Source organism: Lineus longissimus, chromosome 18 (genome assembly GCF_910592395.1).
Source record: "Lineus longissimus chromosome 18, tnLinLong1.2, whole genome shotgun sequence".
NCBI lineage: Eukaryota > Metazoa > Nemertea > Pilidiophora > Heteronemertea > Lineidae > Lineus > Lineus longissimus.
The window spans coordinates 14,272,792-14,295,849 of NC_088325.1; the positions used below are offsets into that span (position 1 = coordinate 14,272,792).

At 39.2% G+C, this 23,058-nt stretch overlaps 1 protein-coding gene across 4 annotated transcripts in view; it reads right to left on the bottom strand.

Annotated features, from left to right (window-relative positions):
* Window positions 1–215: 215 nt before the first annotated feature.
* The window catches only part of LOC135502178 (uncharacterized), a 54,626-nt gene continuing 31,783 nt past the window's right edge, over window positions 216–23,058 (bottom strand). For all 4 annotated transcript variants that reach the window (XM_064794809.1, XM_064794806.1, XM_064794808.1 and 1 more), the window contains exons 3-4: window positions 19,899–19,934; window positions 216–885 (exon numbers count right to left, since the gene is read on the bottom strand). In XM_064794809.1, coding sequence (XP_064650879.1) covers window positions 637–885; window positions 19,899–19,934 — 285 coding nt within the window. In that variant the 3' untranslated portion in view covers window positions 216–636. The remainder of the gene's footprint in view (window positions 886–19,898; window positions 19,935–23,058) is intronic.

Consider the following 23,058-nt stretch of genomic DNA (forward strand, 5'->3'; position numbering starts at 1 on the left):
AGAAGTGTACGAGGAAACGTCAAACAAATCATTCTTACAAACGTAAAGGTCAAAGAATAAATATCGGTTATTTTCCAAAAGCTCAGCGTGGGGTATGACGGTTTCACAGAAACTTCGCTTTTATGTCGAGGTGGCCGCCCAAAAGGATCCTCAGTTTCATCATGAGATTCTCTTGTTTGATACCAGCTTGTCAGTGAGAAAATATCTATGCAGAATCACATTCGGCCAATTTATTTGCCTTAATTGTATATCATCCCAGAAATCGCAATAATAAGCCATATTTTGTTCCGAGTAATTGCAAAAGAAAATATAACGGCATGAATTATCAACATAAAAGTCAACTTCTCCAAATTCGTGAATGAATCATAAAAAGTTCTATTGCAAATAGATCCGCGAAAGTGTGACACCATTTCATCTAGTATAACGAACATCCTTGCAAATCAATTGGTAGAACTCAAATTGAGTGGTATAAACTGCTCAATTTGAGTGATTCCGAATTCTCAATGGCAAGTCCAAACGAGAGGTAACTGTCATGAAATAACAATTAACCTTCGAAAGTGTGACGTTATTCATTGAAGTCATTTCCTGGCGGGAAGGTCACGTCTTTCGAAGATACTGTTAGAAATTGTTAATCTTTCACTTCACTCGATGAAGTATCAGATCGACTTCTTTGAGGGGCGTTTTCCATACATGTTCTCCTAAGCCAGCAGTGTTCCTCTCCGAAAATCTTTTTACATGTATACCTGATTTACATCCTTTCACTTCACTCGACACAACAGCAGATCGACTTCTTCTAGTAGCGTTTTCCATACACGTTCCCCTGAGTAGCGTTCCGCGCAGAAGGAGAGCTTTTGATAGCTGACCTGTTACGCTGGATATCCGAATCTGAAATGAGAAGGAAGATTGCAAATATTACTTCTTGACTGAGTATGAACACAGACTCGTGATGACACCACAAACCTTCGCACTCGTCGATCGTCAGGAGTGCAAAATCTGCCCAAACCTAGACGACATTTGAAAATACTGTTCTGCCGAATGCCCCCCGACAGACTAACTGAAAAATTAAATATGCCGTAGCAGTATACCGAAGAAAATCACATCATTAACTAGCACATTTCCCCTAAGGAGACTTCAACCTTTACCCCCGAATATACCGAAAAAGAGTTCAACTCATTTGTTAAACCAAAAATTCCTTCAAAGTTCAACTTTTTTTCAAAAAGGCATTCCGTCCAAAATGATATATCATGACCTTTTGACCCTGCTTCAGCAAACTGCCACATTTTTAATTGGTTACGAGACAGGAAAAAAGCTATGGATAGTTCGGTTACTCCTCCCTAAAATGTGGTTGAATTCAAAGGGTATACCAGGATTTCTTTTACTATTTACAGGTGCGGAGTGTTTCAATTGGCAAATCCACAAAAAGATGTGGCGGACCAAATATTGGATTTGCCCATTGACTTAAGCAAACTGAAACATTTTTAACTGGGTATGAGGCAGAAATAAGGTCATAACTAGTTCGTTCACGCCTCCCTAAATACTACATTTTCTAAATTCTTGCTGAACTAACACGACTTGAAATGGCCATCCATTGGTTGTCACGCATTTTGATGGTGTCACAAGGGAAAGAAAAGCAGGGCGAGACCAGGCACGACCCGGGAGAAGATTCACGGAAGCCGTGGCAAAGTCCGTAGGGCTTGAGTGGAACAACAGAAGAAAGTGGAGCTTAGGTTTAACTGGCAAGTCGGAGGTTGGCCAGAATGAGGGACGTACCCCTGCCGGAGTGGAAGGGGACAATCAACTAATTATTTTAGGATTCTTCTTCTTTCGATACACCCTCATCATCGGTGCAGTTACAGTTCATGAATTACGTATGCGCTCAGTTGACCACCCTCGTACTGTCTAAAAACCCACTGTCATTAATCCACGCGGGTAAATGAGTCCTACGACAGCAGACAGTACAAGTTCAATAATATCGTTTTTGTTTTATGTTTCAAAGGTACCTAGATAGTATTGTATTTCTACAGACTGAGATCGAAGCTAGCCCGGCGCGGTAATTGACTAGCTGGTGCAGACAGTGCACTGGCGCTAAACAATTACCGTACGCAATGATTTTATTACCACGTGTTACAGGCAAATTAGTTCTCGGCTGGGGGTTCCAATTTCTTTTAGTACTTCTCTAAAAGAAGTAACAGTTGTATACGAAACAGTTGTACACCCACGCCAGCGAAATTACCGTAAACAATCGTTTATCACGAGGTGCAAAAGGGAAAGTAGTCATTTTAGTATGAATACGACACGGATTATCATCGTTAAAACAACTACGGAATGTAAGTATCCCAACACAATCGTAGCCAATTATATGGTACTATGGTACTTCTCAGCAAGTTCGTAGTCTCTAATTAGACTGATCGACGAGACTCTAGAGTCATTAAGTGCAAGACAGACTCAAACAGATATATAGAGCCAGTTAACACACTTGATATTTAAAATACAAAGAAATAGACAAATTTCAATCTAAATGCACTAAGAACGAATCAATAGCCAGATTTTCAACTTTTTTCTCCAAAAAATTCCCCAAACTGTGAATTTAAATTATTGCTACCCTAATCTCTCTTAAATTTGCATTGAAGAGTGTTATGAAAAGGTTGAGATGCTCAGGGCGTCGTGAGTTTGAAATCACAAAAGAATAAAAATCACGGCGTTCCTTGCCCATTGTTGGCGCTATTGTGTACCGTGTCAGTGAAGGAAGGGAATTCGTGACGTCACGTTATGGCTACTCTGATCAGATTCTGCTTGAGTTTAAAGGAACCATACTTTAGATGGCCAAGACTCGGGTAATTCGCAAAACAACCGCCTCAAATCGGCAAGAGCATGACAAAGGCTTCACATTTTCCAATAATTAAAAGGATTGTACGAAATTCAAACGGAAAACTCTCGTATTTTTCGATGCCATTTTGTGTGGATAAGTTCCATCATGTTAGATACATTACTCCAATTAGCTGACAAGAATCCATATATCTAAATTTCTAAAATGTGTTTTGTTTGAAGGTCCAGACACTCATATTACTGTTAAGCATCACATTACAACAGGTACTCACAAGCCGCCATCCCTACTTTGATTTACATTTCGACGAAAACGGGCAAATATTTTACCCGTTGGCGTATCATCGATGTCTCCGATGACTCCAGCTACGAAGCATAGAGTTTGAAGAAGACCAGCATGGATGTCCAACATTGGCCTAAGGATTACCGAGACCTCAAGTACCTTCTTTGAAACCATTTATGACAATACCAAGGGCAACGACGACAACAACTGCATCTCGTATCTGAAGCCCACTGAAACACATTCTTTGTCACATCCAAAACTACGATTGGGTGTGGGTAGAGAGAATGATAGGCCTAGGTATAAAACTGCCGCCGGAAAAAAACTGCACTATTCATCCTATTCCGGAAGTCATTGGAGTCTTGATTACTGCGCTATTTCGTCTTCCTACATACTTCTATATACACATTTGATAAAGGAATGCTGGAGACGAATCCGGTCGTTCAGAACGAGCACGACGTTTTCCTCGAGTGGAAAGAGGATCTAAAATTACCCGCCTGCAGGCTTTTTGCAAGAAATATTCCTTTGGTTTTGGAAAAGGGAAGCATTCGCTTACTTCTATCATCTATAGATTGTATAAACGCTTTGGTATTTTTTCAGCATCATCTACCGGCAACTGGTCAGTAATCGTGGTGATCGGAAGGGAACAGGCCCTGAGTAAACACGTCCCCAATCCCAGGAAGTGTTTCGAGGACCCAGTAGGCCTATGCGAACTCGTCGGCAATGGTAGCTTTCTGTTCAGCAAGTATACTGGCGAAGCAGGAAATTACATCTTTTTTCTTCAGAGTTTGCTCGGCAGGTGTTATTCTCCGGGGATTATTGTCCTTCAAGGCGGGATGAGCATTTTACCTACCACTACGGTTAGACGCCATGTCGGATTATTGGTGGAGACATGACGTCTTCGGCCATATGTAGAGTCCATCGCAAGTTACTCATCTTTAATTTTTCACGTTTGCTTGCACTGGTAAAGACACAGTTGAAAGGAGTGTCGGTTTTCTGTTGCAAGCTTTTCCATTTCCTTCGACAAAACTAAGTTGACAATTAAAAACCGTGGCATTTGTAACAGCAGGAATCGTGTATTTTTTCTGCCTTTGTTATTTTTACAGCTGTTAGTTCAAACATTTTTCGTGTATCTTCGATAACGAACTATAGGCCTTAGCAACATTTGTCTCTCTCGTTTGACTTAAGGTATCCTCTCTTTCAATACATAGAGGATGCCTGGGGGCTAGCCCGATAGCAGTTACCTTAATGCAGCTACCGAAACAAAAGGTAGATTGCCATACATATACCTATATCGAATCCAAACAAGTCTGATGATACAGCTCCTTCCAAAGATTTGATGAGGAAAGGAGAGTTGTTCATGCTGGTGGCAGAAGGATAATACGAGCCTTTACCTTAAATGCCTCGGAGGAACAGAAATTTGGCTTCCGAAAAAAGGAACATTTGCAGGTAATCAAATCGTATAAGCAACGTTTGATTTTTAGAAGGAGCTCCGTCGAACAGGTTGATGTGGCAAGGATGGTTTCTGGATGAAGTGTGTCATGCCTCGGAACGAAACCTGGCATTAGGTGTATTTGAGGTACATTTAGATCTCAAAACAAAGGTTACACTTCAAGCCACGATTTTGATTGCTGTTTCTGAGTGTTTTCCCCTCTGCACCTCAATTTTTGTGAACGCTGAATAATAGACTGCTACCTGTTCTGCCAGAGATATGACACCGGTATAGGGGAATGCAGGAGCAGAAGAAAGGGTACATACTGCTTCCTTGATCCTTTATACACCAACCAACCATTCGATTGAAAGGCCAGTTTAATGAGGAATACTCTTGATATGGCCGTAACAACAGCTGGGTGTTTAAACCATCGCCTTGTCTGTGAGGAAAAGCCATGGAGAATGATATTCATATGAGTGGCATCTATCATCGATATGTTAAGTTTCACACATTGCTCACCCTTGCTGCAGCAGGATTGAGAGAAGACACCAGAATACACCCTAGACAGAGATAGCTGCAGACACAGACAGACTCATGTTAATGATTCGAGAAAATTTATGCGAATGGAATCCGTCTGATGTCTGGGTCAGAATATGCTAAATGTGCCAGGGGGATTAACGTGAAACGTTATGGATAAATTAATGGTGGTTTACCTTATGTTGATAACGCCACGGTGATGGAAAATATCCATCGCTTTGACATAGGCATATTTAAGGTCAGTTTAAAGAAGCATCTAGTCCGCTTGCGGTGGTCAAATTGTGTTTTATCACTTTCTATTTCGCTAGGTTTCATTTCATTCACTGAAATAACAAAGAAAGAACGCGCTGTTCTGTCTAATTCATTATTCAATATGAAACCAAGAAACAAAAAATGGTGTAAACCAAATGACATAATGAGTTTGACCCACATTCACATTCGCTGGTTCCGTTAACAGAATGAGAATGTTGTCAACTGATGGTAAAACCAAATTTAACATGTTTTAAAGGTTATAATTTACAGCTTCCTTCCTCGATCAGACAATTGCTTGGCAAAGCTATCAGATTTGATCCGAGTAAGAAAAATGCAATTGCGGAACTAACCAGATCTTTCCCAGTAAACTACCTCATTCCAATGCATTTGGTTTTTTTCGATGTCTTGGCCATAGACTACCATCATTCGCTACCCTGGTCGAAAATCAAGATAAATACTCATAAGATTCTTAGTAAAGATCTTGTTTCCTTTCGTGTACATATTCATGTACATTCGTTGCAAGATTCTTCTAACAAAACGAAAATGCACATGTATACGACTCATATAAAGGTCTTAACTAAAAATCTTCAATCTGAACTAGGAAGTTGAAATAGTTCCAGACGCGGAATATCTGAACTAGAAAGTATAGAGCAAAACCCAGGTGTAGCCTGGCTCCCCAACACGTGACAAGATCGATGTAAAAGAGTCCTTAGCCTACATATTTATTTTACTAGTACGTATTTAAAAACTTTGGTGCACTGCACAGCTTAAGAGCATAATCGTTAATAAAATTAAAATAACTTCCTCTCTACAATTGGTATCATTTGACACTGAGATCGATGAAGTTGTGATTCGAACTTGAGGTGCTGGTTTAGGCTGAACTTCCTTGTTTGACTAAAACATAGGATTTTTCAATTCGAGTTCATAGACAATACCACCAGACACAAAGATTCTGCAAGACCAGGTATGGATAGATCAAAGCCAGAAATGCCAGACACTATCGATTCAAACAGTTCTCAACCCACATGGAAATTACCTATATGTTGATATAGACTTAGGTGAACTGCAGACCAAGTCGAGCAAAATCATTGATAAAATACCAGAGCACAATGTATCTGAAGATTTTAAAGGTATAATCGGTCATGAACTTTCTCTACAAGCAGTAACATGAAATCAATGTATGAGTATAGAATTTGCTGTAATGGTCTAATGGCTGCATTTCATTATTAATTTTTGTTAACTTTGGATCATTTTTGATAATAATCATGATAATAGTGAGTTTTATAAAACGCTCTTTAATGCACTTTGTACTGTTTCAAAGCAAGCGCACCTGTTATTACCAAGCCTATCTAAAACCCTTCTGGGCAGGATTCTCCACTATGCTTTTTGTCCAGGCGCAGCACCCGGGCAGAATCATCTTCCCCACTTCAGCACCCGGACAAAAAAGTTAGCACCCGGACAGATTCATAGAGTTGGTAATGGTTTTACTGTTATAGCACCCATACAGATTTTGCTGCCAACCTGGACAGAACTGAAGTGAATTCTCAATTGTGTCAAAATATGGCGACAGCACCCGGCCCAAAAAAATTGTTGGGGAGAACACTGCTGGGGAACCTAGGGCATGCAGGGAACCCAATATCTAGCCCACGAAATGACATTTCAGGTCTTTTGAGAGTTATAAAGTGGCATGGCCGGCCGATCGAACCTGAGACCAATCGAACACAAGGCTGACACTCAACCATTGTGCTACCGCGCTTGTATATTTCATCATGATGCGTCAGAAGAATCAGATACACCAGACAGGATCGAATCAACAGTCCTGAGCCAACATGACAAGTACTCAAAGTACTCAGAGTATGAAAGTGCAAAAGAGAAAATCATTTGAAACATACACAAAACCAATACGGAAAGAATCGATGTGAGAGTGATTCGAACTCAAAGCACTGGTTTTACTTTGTACAGGTGACCCTTATTCACCGCATGTGGTTATGACAGTGAAAGCCTGCTCCTGACACAGCAAGACTTGTACATCCTCCAGTCGGACCAATACGATAAGATTCTTTGACAGGACCTGTCAAACCCTTTCATTTCTTAACTAATGGTAATTATTTACGGCGTGATGTGTGTTCCATCATACAGCGAAAATAGCAGCTCAAAAGAGTACACCAGTTTCCACACTTCTATTTCTGCCTACATTAGCTACAAAGCCATCCTCAAGTGTAAACCAATCTAAAACTGTGCGATAAAAACTGAAAATTGTCCTCAGATGTCCAAATCCCAGCCTGCTCAAACAATACACCACATTTCATCCATATTTCCCTACAGCCAAATAGCCAAAACTGTTAAAAACACTTTTTCTATCTATGAGTCCATTCAAAATTTGCATATATTTTCTCCGGCTTCGCTTTGCGCTCCGAACTCCCATCGACGCCATTGGCTGCCGAATGCAAGGTCGTAGGGAAAAAACAATTGCCTTTGAATGGTGGCTTGTTCAAACCCAGTGTAGAAATAGACGGAAAATAGTCCAGGTTGGCGAGTATTTTGATATCGAAGCAGTTGAACCGTAACGTACACGGAAATACCTCTGGTTTTGATTGAGAAAGGTATGCGATTGTGTCTGGGCCATTCAGGCATGTCGATATATCATGTCAGGATATAACTCTCGATCTCATAGCCTACTGATTGGAATTTCTTTACACTTCCTGCATTTGTAAGTTCATCTAGTTCATAATCGTATTTGGGCCCACTTCTATGTTTGATCATTCATAAGACTTAGGTTGAGGCAATCTGTCAATGTCCAAGATCATACTTTCCTATCCCTCACAATGGCCTTACGCCACAATCAAGGATACAACCTGTATCGTCATTTATCAAATATTTAGTTTTACCCCTTCAAACCTACTCACTGGGCATACAGCAATACGCCAGCATCACTATACAGACTGTAGATGTACTTCTATTAATTAAGTTAAACCATTCGATAATTCCACTCTCTTAAAATATTTTATGTAATTTTCTTTGTGCATGTTATGGTCAAATATCAAGATTGAGGGGTCCGATCAACAGTTTAGACTTTGATTGTTAATTTCACAGTTGTATTCACAAACTTAGCTGTACTTCCACTAACTAACTTAGCTACATCCTTGGCCCAAGTTTAACTCTTAACTTGTTTCAGATAAACGGTCCTTGTTCTATATTTCTCGGTTTCATGAATGGAGAAACAACGAGGTTGTCACTGAAGACAATGTCGATATATCATGATATAGACTGATTTACTCATAATATACATCATAAATTATCCCTGGACTGACTATGTGTAATACTTTTGAGTGAGATATTGGTCGAAATAATGCCCTCTTGTTAAGAAAGAGCGAGGAGAGAAGAGGAAGATGACACACTCTGCAGAATTCGACCGCAGTTTCATCCATACAAGTATGTTAGACATCACCAAATACCAGAGTAAAAAATAACCTTTAATTCATATTCACCAAGAAATCGAGTAATAAATGGAGGCGTCCTTACTTTTGTTTTACGACTCAAAGACATTTTAAAAAAAATAAGCTCACCAAATACCACGGGTATTTCCAGTCAGGAATTCTTTAACAATCGCGAATATCCACGAGGCCTCTGTGGAACGTCACATCTGAAGGTCTAGAAAACGTTTTTATCCTGAAAATTTTGGTATTTTTTATGGCACATTCCAAAAGATGAAAAAGGAGGAAGGAGACTACTCGAAACTGCTGTGGACGTATTGAAGTCACGGTAAAGTCCTTGCGTTATGTTTTCGAAATGGTTCGACGTCGACGACGGAATTCGTATTCGTTCAGGCTTTACCAAATCTGTTTCCATCACTTTTATGATTTTTCTCTCCACAATTTAAAATGACATGTCGTTGTAATCCTAAAAATGTGTCAAGTTGATCCGCCATGATGGATAACATTGAAAATATCCCTGAAAAATATAGGATAAAAATGTCTCCTTTCCTTATCCATTGGATTCTGCCGAGTGACCTTGAAGCACAGACGCTTCGACGGGCGATGTTCTCCCGAATACGGCAAAACCAAGCGACGAGGAAGACTCAGAATGTAAATTTCGGACACGATATGGACATTCTAATTCATCACTACATTAGTTATCGTCACGTAGCCATTTCTACACAGGTTAAACACCAGAAACTAGTGGTTGAAAAATTTATAAAAATGCCGTAGTAAAGCAATCCATGAAAAATCGTTGCTACGCCAGCAGAAGGGTTTCCTCGATGTTGATTGGTGGAATACACAAGAAGCCAACCAACCGAATGGATGGTAACATCGTATTGTGTGAGACGCTATCTGCATCAAGGTCAGACTCACGTACATGACGTACACGTATATACATTTTTCATGTAAGTGTTCGTCGTTTGTAATTTACGATCAAAATGACAGAAGAATCATAGGTAAGCGTGATACATCGGCATCTGCTAACATTACAGCTCCTGAGGAAGCTTCGAGCAGCTTTCCATTTCCACATCATTTGAGTAATTTCAACGCTGTCATCATCAATTGGCAAATATTCGCCCGGTCTCCACCTGCAAGCAGTGGATTACCAGTAGCCCAGTAGCCAAGTCGAATATTTCTATCTTCCGTAAAATCTTCTAATATTTAGCATTCGAACTGCTTTGGTGACCATTGTTAGCTTCACGGATTTCAACAAACTGATGGAGATATTAAGTGACGGTTGATTTCATCTGTATGAAGACTTCACTCAATAGTTAATAGCTTTGATAACCTTTTTGTAGAAGGAACAAATACGGTACCCAGAATCATGCATTTATTTTTGCTTGAATATAAAACTAAAGGGTCTGCGTCAAAGATCCATAGAAACTCTCTCAACAAGGAAAAAGTGATTGACCTATTTCCGGACGAAATTTAAGAAAAATGCATTTCTTGTAGAAAACCAAATCTGGGATCGACACAGCGCCGTCACAAAAAACTCAGAATCAGATCTGACAGGTGCAGAATCAATTCAGGATCGCAACTCCGGGTTGGTGTTCTTTGCTGTATGAATCTGTAATTGTTGTGAATTACAATACAATATGTAAACATTGAATTATTTTCTTGTTTTCTTAATTTTAACTTAATGAACAACCAGTTTTTGTTCCCATCGATTTTTCATTTTATAAGTCGGTATTTTGCAAAGATTCTAACAGACTGCAGTGCACCGATTATTATTCATCCTCTGCATTTGAATTAACTACCGCCAGTCTTGCAGGACGAACTTCAACCAGGGCGTGAAATAATCGATATATTGGTAAACATATTGAATTTTAATGCAAGACTGCGTACATGTGAGTAACCCCAATAATCCACTGAGACGAGTTTGTGTATGCAACTCGTTCAGTTACCCAGACATGTTTGACACAATGCTTTACAACCACTGCCACAGTTATGTATACACAAGGGCTTCTTGAGATGTAGACCCGGCATTGTACAGGCCAAGTTTTTTCAAACCTAACCTCATTTCCAAGCGTTGTCGGGAACTGAAGTTTTTTACACTGCGGCCAATGGAAATGCACTGATTGAATGCATGGAGTGATTCAGTGCTGGACCGATGCATTATGTACTGCACGCAGCGATTGGAAAAAAGAACGAAACGTAATTGTTTGATTTTTACAACGATGCATTTTTAGCATTTCTTCCATAAAGGCTAGTAAATTGATTTTCGTATCGGTGGCCTTGGACAGGACTGGGGAAAGCTTTGTTCATCAATACCAATACATGCAATCTATTGCCCGGAGCAGACACTATTATGCTATAAAAAAAGAATTAGGTCATGTAATAGTCTGCCGGGAGTCGTGCAGTGATCGTTTTTTATCTCGACGCATTTCTAGTGGAATTATGTTAATAATGCAACTATGAATTGGAAGTAATCGTATTCCAAGGCAACTTGGCCTACAGCAACCGTACATTTCTCGGAAATTGTGCAAAGATGCATTGTTTTTTTAGGAAATTAAATGTGAAATCAATGTATAGGTTTGTTTCAATTCAAATTGAATGAACACGCAGTGCATTTTCAGATGAAGTTCCGTGATTTTTCAACAGATAAGATTGGATTCGTCTTGTAAACATAAAAGATGGTGGCTTGGTTGGATCATATCGCGGCTTTTCGGCGCTGTTGCCGATTGGAGTTGAATTTATATTCTTGGAAATATATGTTTCATGTTGGTATGGACTCGTTCGAGGGAGTGGACGTCTTTTTCTAGTATAGATACATGGATGTGAGGATTTCACAGGGTTTGAACGACAATAGTACTGATATCAGGACGACACAGTGCTAGACAGTGATGTTTGAATTCGTTTATACGTGGATATATTGTGACAAATATCTTTCGCTATATCTAATGTGCATTAAAAAACACATCAGATCTACTTATCAAAACGGAAATACTTCATCTACAATAACATTCGTGACCCTATCACAAGGGAAGGGATGATGGTCCAGCATCTAACATTCGCATTGCAGCTCATCATAACTTTAGAAGAAGGTCGCATACACATATGACTACAGACATATAGATAGTAGTAATATGGTTGACAAGATAAGGACTATTAATGATTCAGAATAACCTACCGTAATGAGTTCCTTTTTCCAGTATATGAACAACGATATCAAACGTATCATTTAGTGTGTTCCCCGACCATAAAAATGTCCAAGCTAATACAATAATGGAAAATGTGCATCTGATCGTTGGTGGGTTGTCGAGATGTCCGCCTATTCCGGCCGCATGTTTTAAGCAGAGAACCCGATTGATTGTGAGCACCTTCCTAGCTCAGAAGGTCCACCAGCACATGGTCAAACATCACAGCTCGATTGTCAACTGCGTCCAGTGTTGCATCAAGAACAAAAGTACCCGATTTTCACCACAAAAAAAGGACTCTGACCTGCCTGCTTCTTTGTTCAGTATAGGTGTATTTGTAGTCATATTTTTTTGTAGCCAGAACCCTGGTGATGCTGTGGTTGGAGTGTGGTACCATGCACCTGCGTACAGTGAAATACTACCCCATTTGTGTCCTGGCACAAAGTAAATCCGTACTGTTCTTTGTGGCCGACAATCTGCTTGACGACGATGACATGAGGGATCAAGTCGAACTTGCTGGCCACTTTCGTCCTCATCACTTTGGTGCACTGGTCAAAATACCACATCAATAATGACCCATTCTCGAAGCATGTAACAAACAAATATCTAAAACATGTTTTCTTTCACTAAATGCATTTCTCAACCTTCCCCTTGTTGTTTCACGCTTTCGTCTTCCTATTGTCGTTTGAATTGTATAGCAGTACCGTAGCCCAAAGCTTGTACTTTTCCCTTGGTGTGAGAATCCATTGTAAAATATGCATGCACCGAGATATGGCAAATGCTTCAGGAATAAAATATGACCGTTGAAAAATTCATTAATGACTATTAGACTATGTTGATGTATAGACTCCACCGTCTGCACTTTCAGCAATCTCCTTCATTGGTGGCACCAGTGAAAATAACGTGTTAACCGTACCTGATCCTCGATTCTTATATCCAAAATCGATACATCAGTGATAATCCTATGTAAACAATAATCACCTGTAATGCACAAAATAGTCCAAAACCAAATTCAAATATTCGATGACCTGAGGGTCACACTCCTCTCAAAGAAGCACAGAGAACACTCTGAATGACAAGCGCGCGGACGCTGAGAAAAAATACACTGAGCCCTGTCGTCATCAGTGCCGAGCCAGCGCATATGGCGACGAGAGTAATTGACGGTTGCGTATTAGCAACTGGAGTGTGGGTTTCGTGGTTTCATCCGTCCAGGAAGAAAAGCTAAGATTCGGATAAGAATCTGGATAAAGTATGTTGTGCGATTTTGCGATTTAAATTCAGGCGTACGATTTTGACCCGATTAATTTCCGACAATAATCTTTAATACTAATTTGATAAGATTCTCTGCAATATATAAGTATATGATGGACTAGGCACACATGGTGATGATTTCCAGGCCTGAGCTCAGATCGAAACCATTGGTTTGTTATAACGTGGCCTGTCACCAAGAGATGACTCGAACAGAAGGCCGCACACTGTCAGGTCTTTGAGCTTCTGAAATACAGTGTACCTTCTAGAGTTTTCCAGCCACCACAAGATGTACCTCCTGGAGCTTTTCAGGGAAATCAAGAACCCTGAAATCTTTAGGGGTATTTCATTTTCCTGAAAAACCCTCACAGAGTGCATATTTGTGTTGGCTGAAAGACCCCAAAAGCATTCTTAACTAACTCAAGTTACTCATAAATCCTTATTTTCAAACAGAGCAGGTACAATACGACAACACAGCGAACAAGTATGCTGCTCGAGAGACCATCAAACAAAGATAATTTAGATTACAAACTTCACATCTCGCAAATCAAACACTCTTGTGATAGCTTTCATCCTGTTAATCCGCCAACTTAAATCATCGACCTTATACAATTTACAGCTAGCTTCAAATGAGACAGTACGTAACCACTTCAATTTGTAACGAGGGCTGTACATATATATGTACAGAATGTACGGCGAATTTGTGTGAAGTCTCTTAATCTTCATTGATGTGTTGAATGCTGTTCATACCCAGGACAGATCGTATCAATTTTCTTATACATTAAACAAAAATTCTTGTAATGTTCTAGTTTGTGATTTGATGATATCGAGTTTTTAAGCAGAATAGCACAAGGACCCTGGTATTACAAAATCGTAGCTGAATAACGTCAAGGACCATAGTGACCATAAGAAAGTTAGAGAGAAAACAGCATTCGTCACTAGAGCAGGGCTGTCCATCTAAGATTGTGAATGCAGAAGAAAAATGAACTACATCACGGGAGATTTTTACCACATTTTGGCCGTTAGGTTTTTGTAGTTGTTGCCTGTCAAAATACTCAATATCCAGTCATCAATGAGAGAAAAGAAATTACATTCTAGTCTTTACTGTCTCATCCTTCACACGTTTATCAACAGCAACAAGCATACGTGTATTTACAGGAAAATTACGCACCAGATATTCTACAACTCATCCGGCCAACCAAAGAGAAATGAAATCTCCAGCTTTATACGTCTATCAATGAGCGTAGACATAAACAACACTGCGAGATATTTCATGCAGAAATATTGGGTACATTTCATCCCAAACGTACGAAATCCCATGTACATTTACTTCACTATACTGCATCGATGTACACGAGATCAATACTCGTCTAGATGAAACAAACTCGACCGTTTACGTCAGATGACGGGATCAGAGCTCCGTACAGAAAATGCATTTTTTTCTAGTTTAATGCAGAAATTGGAACGCAGCCAGATCAGGATAGTATCCCGTCAGTGGCGGTATAGAAAATCTCTAAATGGCGTAATAGTTGGAGGATTCTCAATAATTTATTGTTTATTTGGAATAAAATGGAGACAAATCTTCAATGTTGTGCCTGTCTTGAAGATTCTGGTGCCTGGCGCGTCGAGATTGACATGGCACGCAGACGGAATACTATAAATTTGCTGTATACTCATCAAGAGTATCTGAATAGGAATCTGGTATTGCTTGCTAGTATGAATGGATGTAGTATAAATACATAACTAGTGGATTTATGTTATTCCCTCGGAACACACCGGGATGTTTAGAAGGGATTTCAAGGCTGTTGGACCCATTTGGAACCACGCCGAAATTTCCTAAACTTCAAAGCAAAACGTAAGTTGAGTTCTAATAAATTTACTGATGATGATTGTTGACGTTTATTGGGTTCTTCAGGTGGAATGGAGTCGGTGTCCCAGGGCTACCCGGGGCTCAGGTCACTCAACCTCGTCTTCATGCTTACAGCAATGCTGTATCATAGTGGTGAAGACCTGGATGCTAGACTCGGGTTACCTAAAATGACCCTTGCGTCTGACCTTAAATCAAAACGAGGCCAAATTGAGACAAATTTAGACCTGATCCATAGTCGTTCAAGTATGTCATTGCATCGTCTAGACTATGTTTTGTTTTGAGTGGACCGAAAGGAAATTCGAAGATGATCTAAAAAAATTGCTTCCTCAGCGACCAGCTCCATGGTAATTGAGGAGTAATGCATTTCCACTCGGAACTCCCTTGACCCAATTTCGTGGCGGAATAACGCAGCACCAAAACCCATGTCCCAGATCTCGGGACACTGTCTGCATACCAATCAGGATGATTTTTTCTCATTTTGTTCTCAGCTGGTTGCGTGACTGGTTCACTGCTTACGGTTGGAGATGTTTAATCAGAGAATACATGGGTATATTCGATATTTATGTTTTCGCATCCGTGATTCTATCTTCATACACAGTCTGTCTACAAACCATGGATACATTGTCCCGTATACTTACTCGTACGTGACCACTATACTATGAGAGTGATTGCCATGTTTCATAAAATTCTGTGTCCAATATTGAGAGCAGTCTCGGGAACCTGAAACGGCTGGATGTTTTCGCTTCCGTGCTTCTCACTTTTACAAGGGGCCATATCTTCAATAGCACACAGTCTGTATATAAACAAAATGGGTATTTTTTTCATTTTACTTTTGGCTCGTATCGTATGACTGGTTAATCGGCTGGAAACATTTGATTAAGGAATACATGGCATTCGATATGTTTGCTCTGAAGTTTTTCGATCACAGAATTTCACACTTCAGCACACAGCAGGTGTTTAGCAGGAGGCCTAAAATATGAGAAATATAAAAATTGTCTTCAATGTTTTTTTATTAATATTTTTCTTCTGAATATTTTTTCTAGCAAAATTGTTCGATTAAGACTTCTATCTAATTTCGAATCTTGAGGTTTTTTTCTTACAAGAGCCTATCACTAAAGGAAATCCTACCAATATTCCCATAATTATGAATATTTAACGACGTGCTGATGAGACCGCATGGTGTTTTTGTCATTCTCTCTACTGTTGCAGTGGTATCTGATGCCATTCCATTGGATAAACAAGTTCAAATAAACGAAAAATTGCGAAGCAACTGAATGGAAAACGCTCTTTCGCCTAGACAAGATAAACCCATACATTGTCTGAACAACCAGACACCCCATCAATAAAATTCCGAATGTACATTAAAAAAGCATCCATCAACTCTGGCTGCAGTCGCTCAGAGTCATCAAAATGACTGACTCGTCTGGCCCGGGAATGAGCGTAGAACGCTTCCGGAAGTGTATGCTAGTACGTGCAAGGCGCGAACGCTCATGCAAGTTGAAGTTGGCATTGTGTTTTAATAAAAGTTTATTTGATTCGTTTACCGCAATATCATAAAGAAGTTATTACTACATTTCTTTGAGTGAGGATTTTTTATATCGAATTCTGTCAATATGACTTGAACGAGGAAGAGATTTGCATAAGTCTCGTATTATATGGAAATTCCTCACTAATTTGCATTATTCATTCTGAGAAAAACAGCCTGACCTATCTCAACCTCATAAAAACGACGAAAACTTTTCGTCTGATAAGCCGACTGTCTGAAAATGGATCTTCTTCGGGTGTGTTTATTGTGCAGTGTAGAATAGTATTGAATATTTGATTCAGTCATGTATCTCGTACGGAGTTATATTTTACTACGGATGTCTTTTTGATCGACCAAGTGGTATTGCTATTGACCACTATACAATACATAATATACTGTTCATTCAACTAGCGTCCGAGGCCACTGGATCTTCATCTTGTATTTTGTCAGATTTATCAGAAAAGACAGAATTTTGTTGACAATGGTACATTTATGAAGAGAAGTTTGTTTCCCCATGTCGGCCTTCAATGTAAATAACCCGCCTCGGGAAATACGTCTTAACAAATTAAATGGAATTAAATCAACGCTCGTGCACTAATCTAGTTTAATTAATCACTGACAACAATAGTTATATTGAAAATGTCGGATATGACATTCTGTAGGTGAGTGGCGAGGAAAATAGACGCAGCCGGCGGAAAGGACTGGCGAATTAACAGTTAAGTAATTGATAAAGAGATTTATACATGTACTTATTCGACCATGTAACAACAGCAACTGTAAGGTTAAATTGCCAGTAAGATCAAACCTATTTCATTCAAGGTATAAAATGTATTTTATACCTAACTTCATTGCAAATATCAACAAGATCAAATTTATTTTACTCGATTTGTTTTGTAGTCCTTCTTGGCACTCCTGGCTCGGGATGCATTGAGTCTCATTCATAAGTCCGTAATCAGAGTGGTGTTTGTTAATTTTGCGTCTGGTAAAACGGCAACTCGCCCAGACAGAGCTGTTTTTAAGCTGGAGTCAGTGGTGCTGTGACATTTGGTTAAATGTGACATTTGCTTAAATGCCATATCAATCGCCGTCAAAACGTCAATATGATGGTAATAAAGAGATAATGAGAGGCACACCTACTGCTGTCCGCACGGGTTCTCAAACCGCAAACAACATGAGCGAGGGCGATTCCAGGAAAACCTCTCCGTCGCACCAGACTCCAACTTTATTTTGTGAGCGTTGAGAATACTTGCGGTTTTCAGGAAGCGTGCGCCTGATTTGACGATAAACGACTAATTTTTCTGATTCTTGGAAAACAAACCTCGAAATCAACTTGACGGTTTGCTCTGCGGTTGGCTGTGCGGTCCTCAATGGCTTTTGCGGTTTTGTTAAGAGTCTGAACCCCTGACATGATAATCATAAACCGATAATTTATCCTGCAGTTCTGGGAAGGCAAATACTAAATGATTGAGGGGGAATTGCATCCCAATCTGCGGTTTGTAGAAGGGTCATTTTCGACTAATTGGCCATGGTGAGGAAGGTCGGGCGTCTAGCTAGCATTGGCGGGTTCGGCAGGATGAGAAACCCGGTGCTCGAAATACAAATGTTTGGGCGAACCATCGTCAATTTCAAATGTTTGTGGTGTCGGTTGAGTCTCGTACTTCCGAGCGATCTCAATTCTTTGTTGGATTGAAAGAACAGTACCTTACACATACTTGCAAGCAATTAGATTGAATAAGATCTGTTTTGTGGAGTTTGTCTCAAATTGAACAATATTAGAAACGATCTTCTTCCAGATAACTCCTTTATCTAAGTAAAAAATCTAGTAATACAAATAGCAAACGAAATATTACATTTCGCTTCCTATGCAATGGTGATTTTACGCAGAGAACAGAATATAACTGCAGTGCTTCAACCATGGACGTGCAAACGAAGACGATATGACGTCACTCCCGCCAAACGCCGCCATTGATTTATCCTCCGACGAGACACGGCATTCTGGGATGCCTGGATAAGATCGATATTGCTGCAGCAGAGCTGGATGCAGCATCTTTCATCTGTATGCACCACATGAAGGTAATGGTTTAGTTCAATATCTTGAAATAAAGAGTCGAAAGAAGCCCAAGCTAATTTTCTAACGAAAAATATCAGTATTGGTTGATTCAGTAGAAATATGTACACAAGAACGATGATGCTTTGATATTGAACAAAGATATAAATCAGTTATATACACGTACTTTGATCTTGAATAAAAATATGTTGTGTGCCTCATTTAAGGAATCAGAGTCGTATGAATACAGGTGTTTGCAAGCTTCGGCATCATTACATGGCTGGAGTATTCTCACACATAATGTAACTGGCTGGAAATTTCCGTAAAGTAATCAAGAAAGAAAATCAATTATACAGGACCCTTGTACAATTGATATAGATTTTTTAAGGATCTTTCCTTTATAGTTTTTGTAAAGGAAATTCTACATGGGATTTGTTTCTAGAGTTGGTACGGTATAGAATCTATTCACAGTGGCTTATACAACGTTTTTAAAGCATACATGAAGGGAACTATTGAAAAATCTACACCGGTATAGAATCTATGTAAAATCAGTAAGGATATGAATATGAAAATTATATATAGAAATTTCAATAACGATTTTTTCAAAGTGTTTTCATTTAGATGTTTCATAGAAATTTTTGGCACCAGCGCTTAAACTCTTCTAACGATATAATTTTTCCTAGCACCAAAAATTCTTCAAATTCTTGTTTGGGATCGTATTCCGTTTCCTGTACAATTCTTATGAACTTCTTCTTTAAAATCGTATGCAATTTTCCTATTGCCATCTTTAAGATCGTATTCAGATTCCTGTATAATTTCTACAAGACTCCTGTTTAGATCGTATTCAGTTTCCTATACAATTTTCATAAGTTTTTTAAAGATAATTGTAAAAGTCTCAAACCAGGATTTAAACAAGAATTATGTTACATTGTTCAAGAAAATGATAAAAATCTACAACAAGACTTTTACTCCTTTACATTTTCGGTATCAGTTCCTTCAGCCAGAACCAAATGGATTTTCTATATATTACACTTTCATGCAACAAGAGGCTGGTGATATTACTAATTAAAAAACCTTTAACTGTAATCGGCCGAAATCTCTTTAATCTCCAGACCGTTAGGGTACCTACTCACTGCCCCAACACGCGACCCTTCAAGTTTTTGGCTTTGTATCTTCACTTGAAAACGCATCTGAAGAGATGATTCGTCTGTAGGTAGGATTTGTAGGATAAACTAATCTACATGTACTATCAGAATCTTTGTACCTACCTTAGTTTTTTCTTTAATGATTCTTGGTTTCGGAATCTAAAAAGATAAATGACTACTGTAGAACAATGGTAAGAACCTGACTGTTCATGACGGCATTTATTTTTATGAAACCATGGATTCGAGACTTTATTTCTATTTCACCTACACCAGCCACAATCTTTGAAGCTGCAATGGTTTTCAAAAATTTGTTATCACAAGACCATCGTTGAGGAATTTTCAACCTTAACAAAATCTTAGCTCACGGCTTGTCCACTAGTCTCAAAAGACCTTTGGTCGGAGCTGAATTCGAAGGTAGACAAAAATAATGCTTCAAGCGATTTTAATGATTTGTGTCACTCGATTACGGCTTTCCCATCCCGTTTCAATCGGTCACATCGGGTCAGAAAAATATTCAACGAATCTGAGATACCAGAGAGAAGATATCACTGTTAATGGACTGACGTACTCTAATAAGACCCACTGAAAATTAATCAAAAGGTGGAGTATGGAGTAACACATTACTGTATAAGTGGATATGATGATAAAACTAAGTATTTTTCTACTGAGGTAGGCCTACATAAGAGATGATATCACTGTTAATGGACTGACGTTCTTGCATATAAGACCGCTGAACCTTTATCAAAATATGGAGTATGGAGTGACGTTCTTGCATATAAGACCGCTGAACCTTTATCAAAATATGGAGTATGGAGTGACGTTCTTGCACATAAGACCGCTGAACCTTTATCAAAATATGGAGTATGGAGTAACGCACAGAAAGGTGGATATGATGTTAAAAATCAAGTACTGCATTACAGTAATGAAGGATAATGAAGAGCATACTACATGTAGTATTGTTGTTTTAGCAAAAATTGTGCCAAGGAAGGTATAATGCTTTGAGCATGTTGAAAAGCACTGTGAGGGGAAGCTGCAGTTGATATACTGGAATTGTTCCCGGATTATCAGATCGTATCCTCTATCCTGGAGAAGGCAACTTTCTGATCCTGAATTAACCTGGTAAACAAGATTTAATAGAGACTAGTCCTTATTTATTCTTGGTGTTACTTCGTAGTTTTCATATTATTTCAAGGCCTCTGCTTTTCCAATTTATTTTAGACTAAAGCGGAAATTTACAAGTACATGTACGTCTTTTCTCTAACTTCCCTTGATACATGTATATTCGCCATGGGTTATACGATGTCTACAACATTTCATCGGAAAACTCAATAATATGTTTTGTACACTAAGAAAAACAAGCTTTCCGCGGAAAAATATCTTTCAGTTATTTTTGCATGTCTCAATTTTCGACATGAATAAGTCAACCTTCGTTGAACGGTATACTCTTTCTGTGGCTATTTACAAACAATACAACACATAGTATGTAACATACTACATGCGTTTTTTTGTATTTTGTTGCTGTCAGACTATTGTATCGTATTGTATGTTGTGTCTGCGCCAGAACTTTGATCTTTAACTCTCACAAGCATATTGTAGACATTGCAAAGTCTGCCACGGCGGGAGATCAGAAAAACCACGATTTATATTTTTACATGTTCTGCCAGCTGTTGTCTTCATTTGACCAATGTTGTAAGTGACATTGGTTCTTTGAAAGGGCCTTGTTGTGAACCATAATCCATGATGTAATAGAGAACCAGACCTATTCATCCACCTGCTTGAATAGATGATTCATAGAACAATGGTCATTTGCTGCCTACCCATATTCATGTAAAATCGAGGCCTTAGCTGGTCTCCCTTATCGGCCACTAATTCCTACAGCATATCAAATGCATGCAACATGACAATTGACTGCATGCATTATGTAAAAGATAGTAGTCAGACAAACACCTGAGCATGTGTAACTGTCCAATAACAAATGGTTATCGTGTTGATCTAGCCTACATTCAAAATACATACTACATGACCTACATTTGTCCCAACACAAACACGAGATATTTCGTGCCTTGTCTGAATGCTCAATCATTTCCGTGTAGACATAGTAATAGTATTGTCACACGGCTGTCACAATACTAGTCTCGATAATTACAGATAATATATCGAACAAGTAATGCTTACTTTTTATTTTCCGTTACGACTATTGGTAAGGATTTTGTGATGGTGGACATTAATGACCTAAATGACAATAATATATCGAATAAATCATACGGATATGTATTTCGGATACTGACGAGCTAATAGGCCTGGTTCAAATATCTAAAATTTACTGAGCATTTTCAGTTTAGATCAACCTTGACTAAAGCAGTAGATATTCACTAGTACAAGGGATCCATCCAGAATGTCGATTTCAGTCAAAAAATAGAATGATTATCTGAATCTATATAGTAGTATATGGCTTTCAACCCAGATTTGAGTATGAATATCATATAAGTAGTATGGATTCGCACCAAGAATGAGGATTTGAGTTTTGTTATAATACTATAGCATGGATTCCAGCCCAGATTGTTGATTTGACTCTAAATATTATACAGAAGCATGGATTCCAACCAAGATTGTTGATGTGAGTTTTTACTAGCACTGCATGGATTCCACCCTTTGGCCGGCCGCAGGACTTGTAGGCATTCAGCTAGCCAGAGCTGCTACCATACTCTATGTTTGAGAGCCACGGTACGTGACCTATCACGTAGGAAAGTCTTGGGAAAATGCATCAACAGATGGGTTATAACTCCAGGTTGAGACATATTCAGCAAAACACCGCAAAAGGCGACGAACAACACATGAAAATAAACTTTTTTAAATCGTACTTGTCGGGGTGGGATGGAGACGATAACAAACATAGCTGGATGAACGATTTAAAAATGGCGGCACCGGCGTTATAAATTCGCAGGGAAAGACTGGCGTTTCGTCACGATCCCGCCGCAAGTGTCAGCGGGTATGGCATCATTCTCACATAAACTAATGCATGCTATAATCCACAGGAGAGAGATGAAGAAATTTTAAAAATCTAGCTATTGTTGGGGCGTTTTTTCAGCGCCTTGCAAAACGTTTGTGGCGTGAGAGAGCACACCCGACCTACCTGCAGTTGTAAAAATAACGCGGGAAATTACTATTTTCCCGCCGGGGCGTTGTTCCAAATGCAAGCTTGCGATTCCTTGATAACACAAAACGATCGACTGTACAAAATCCGAATTCTGAGGGTGATGCTGGACTCAAAAACCGGGATCCT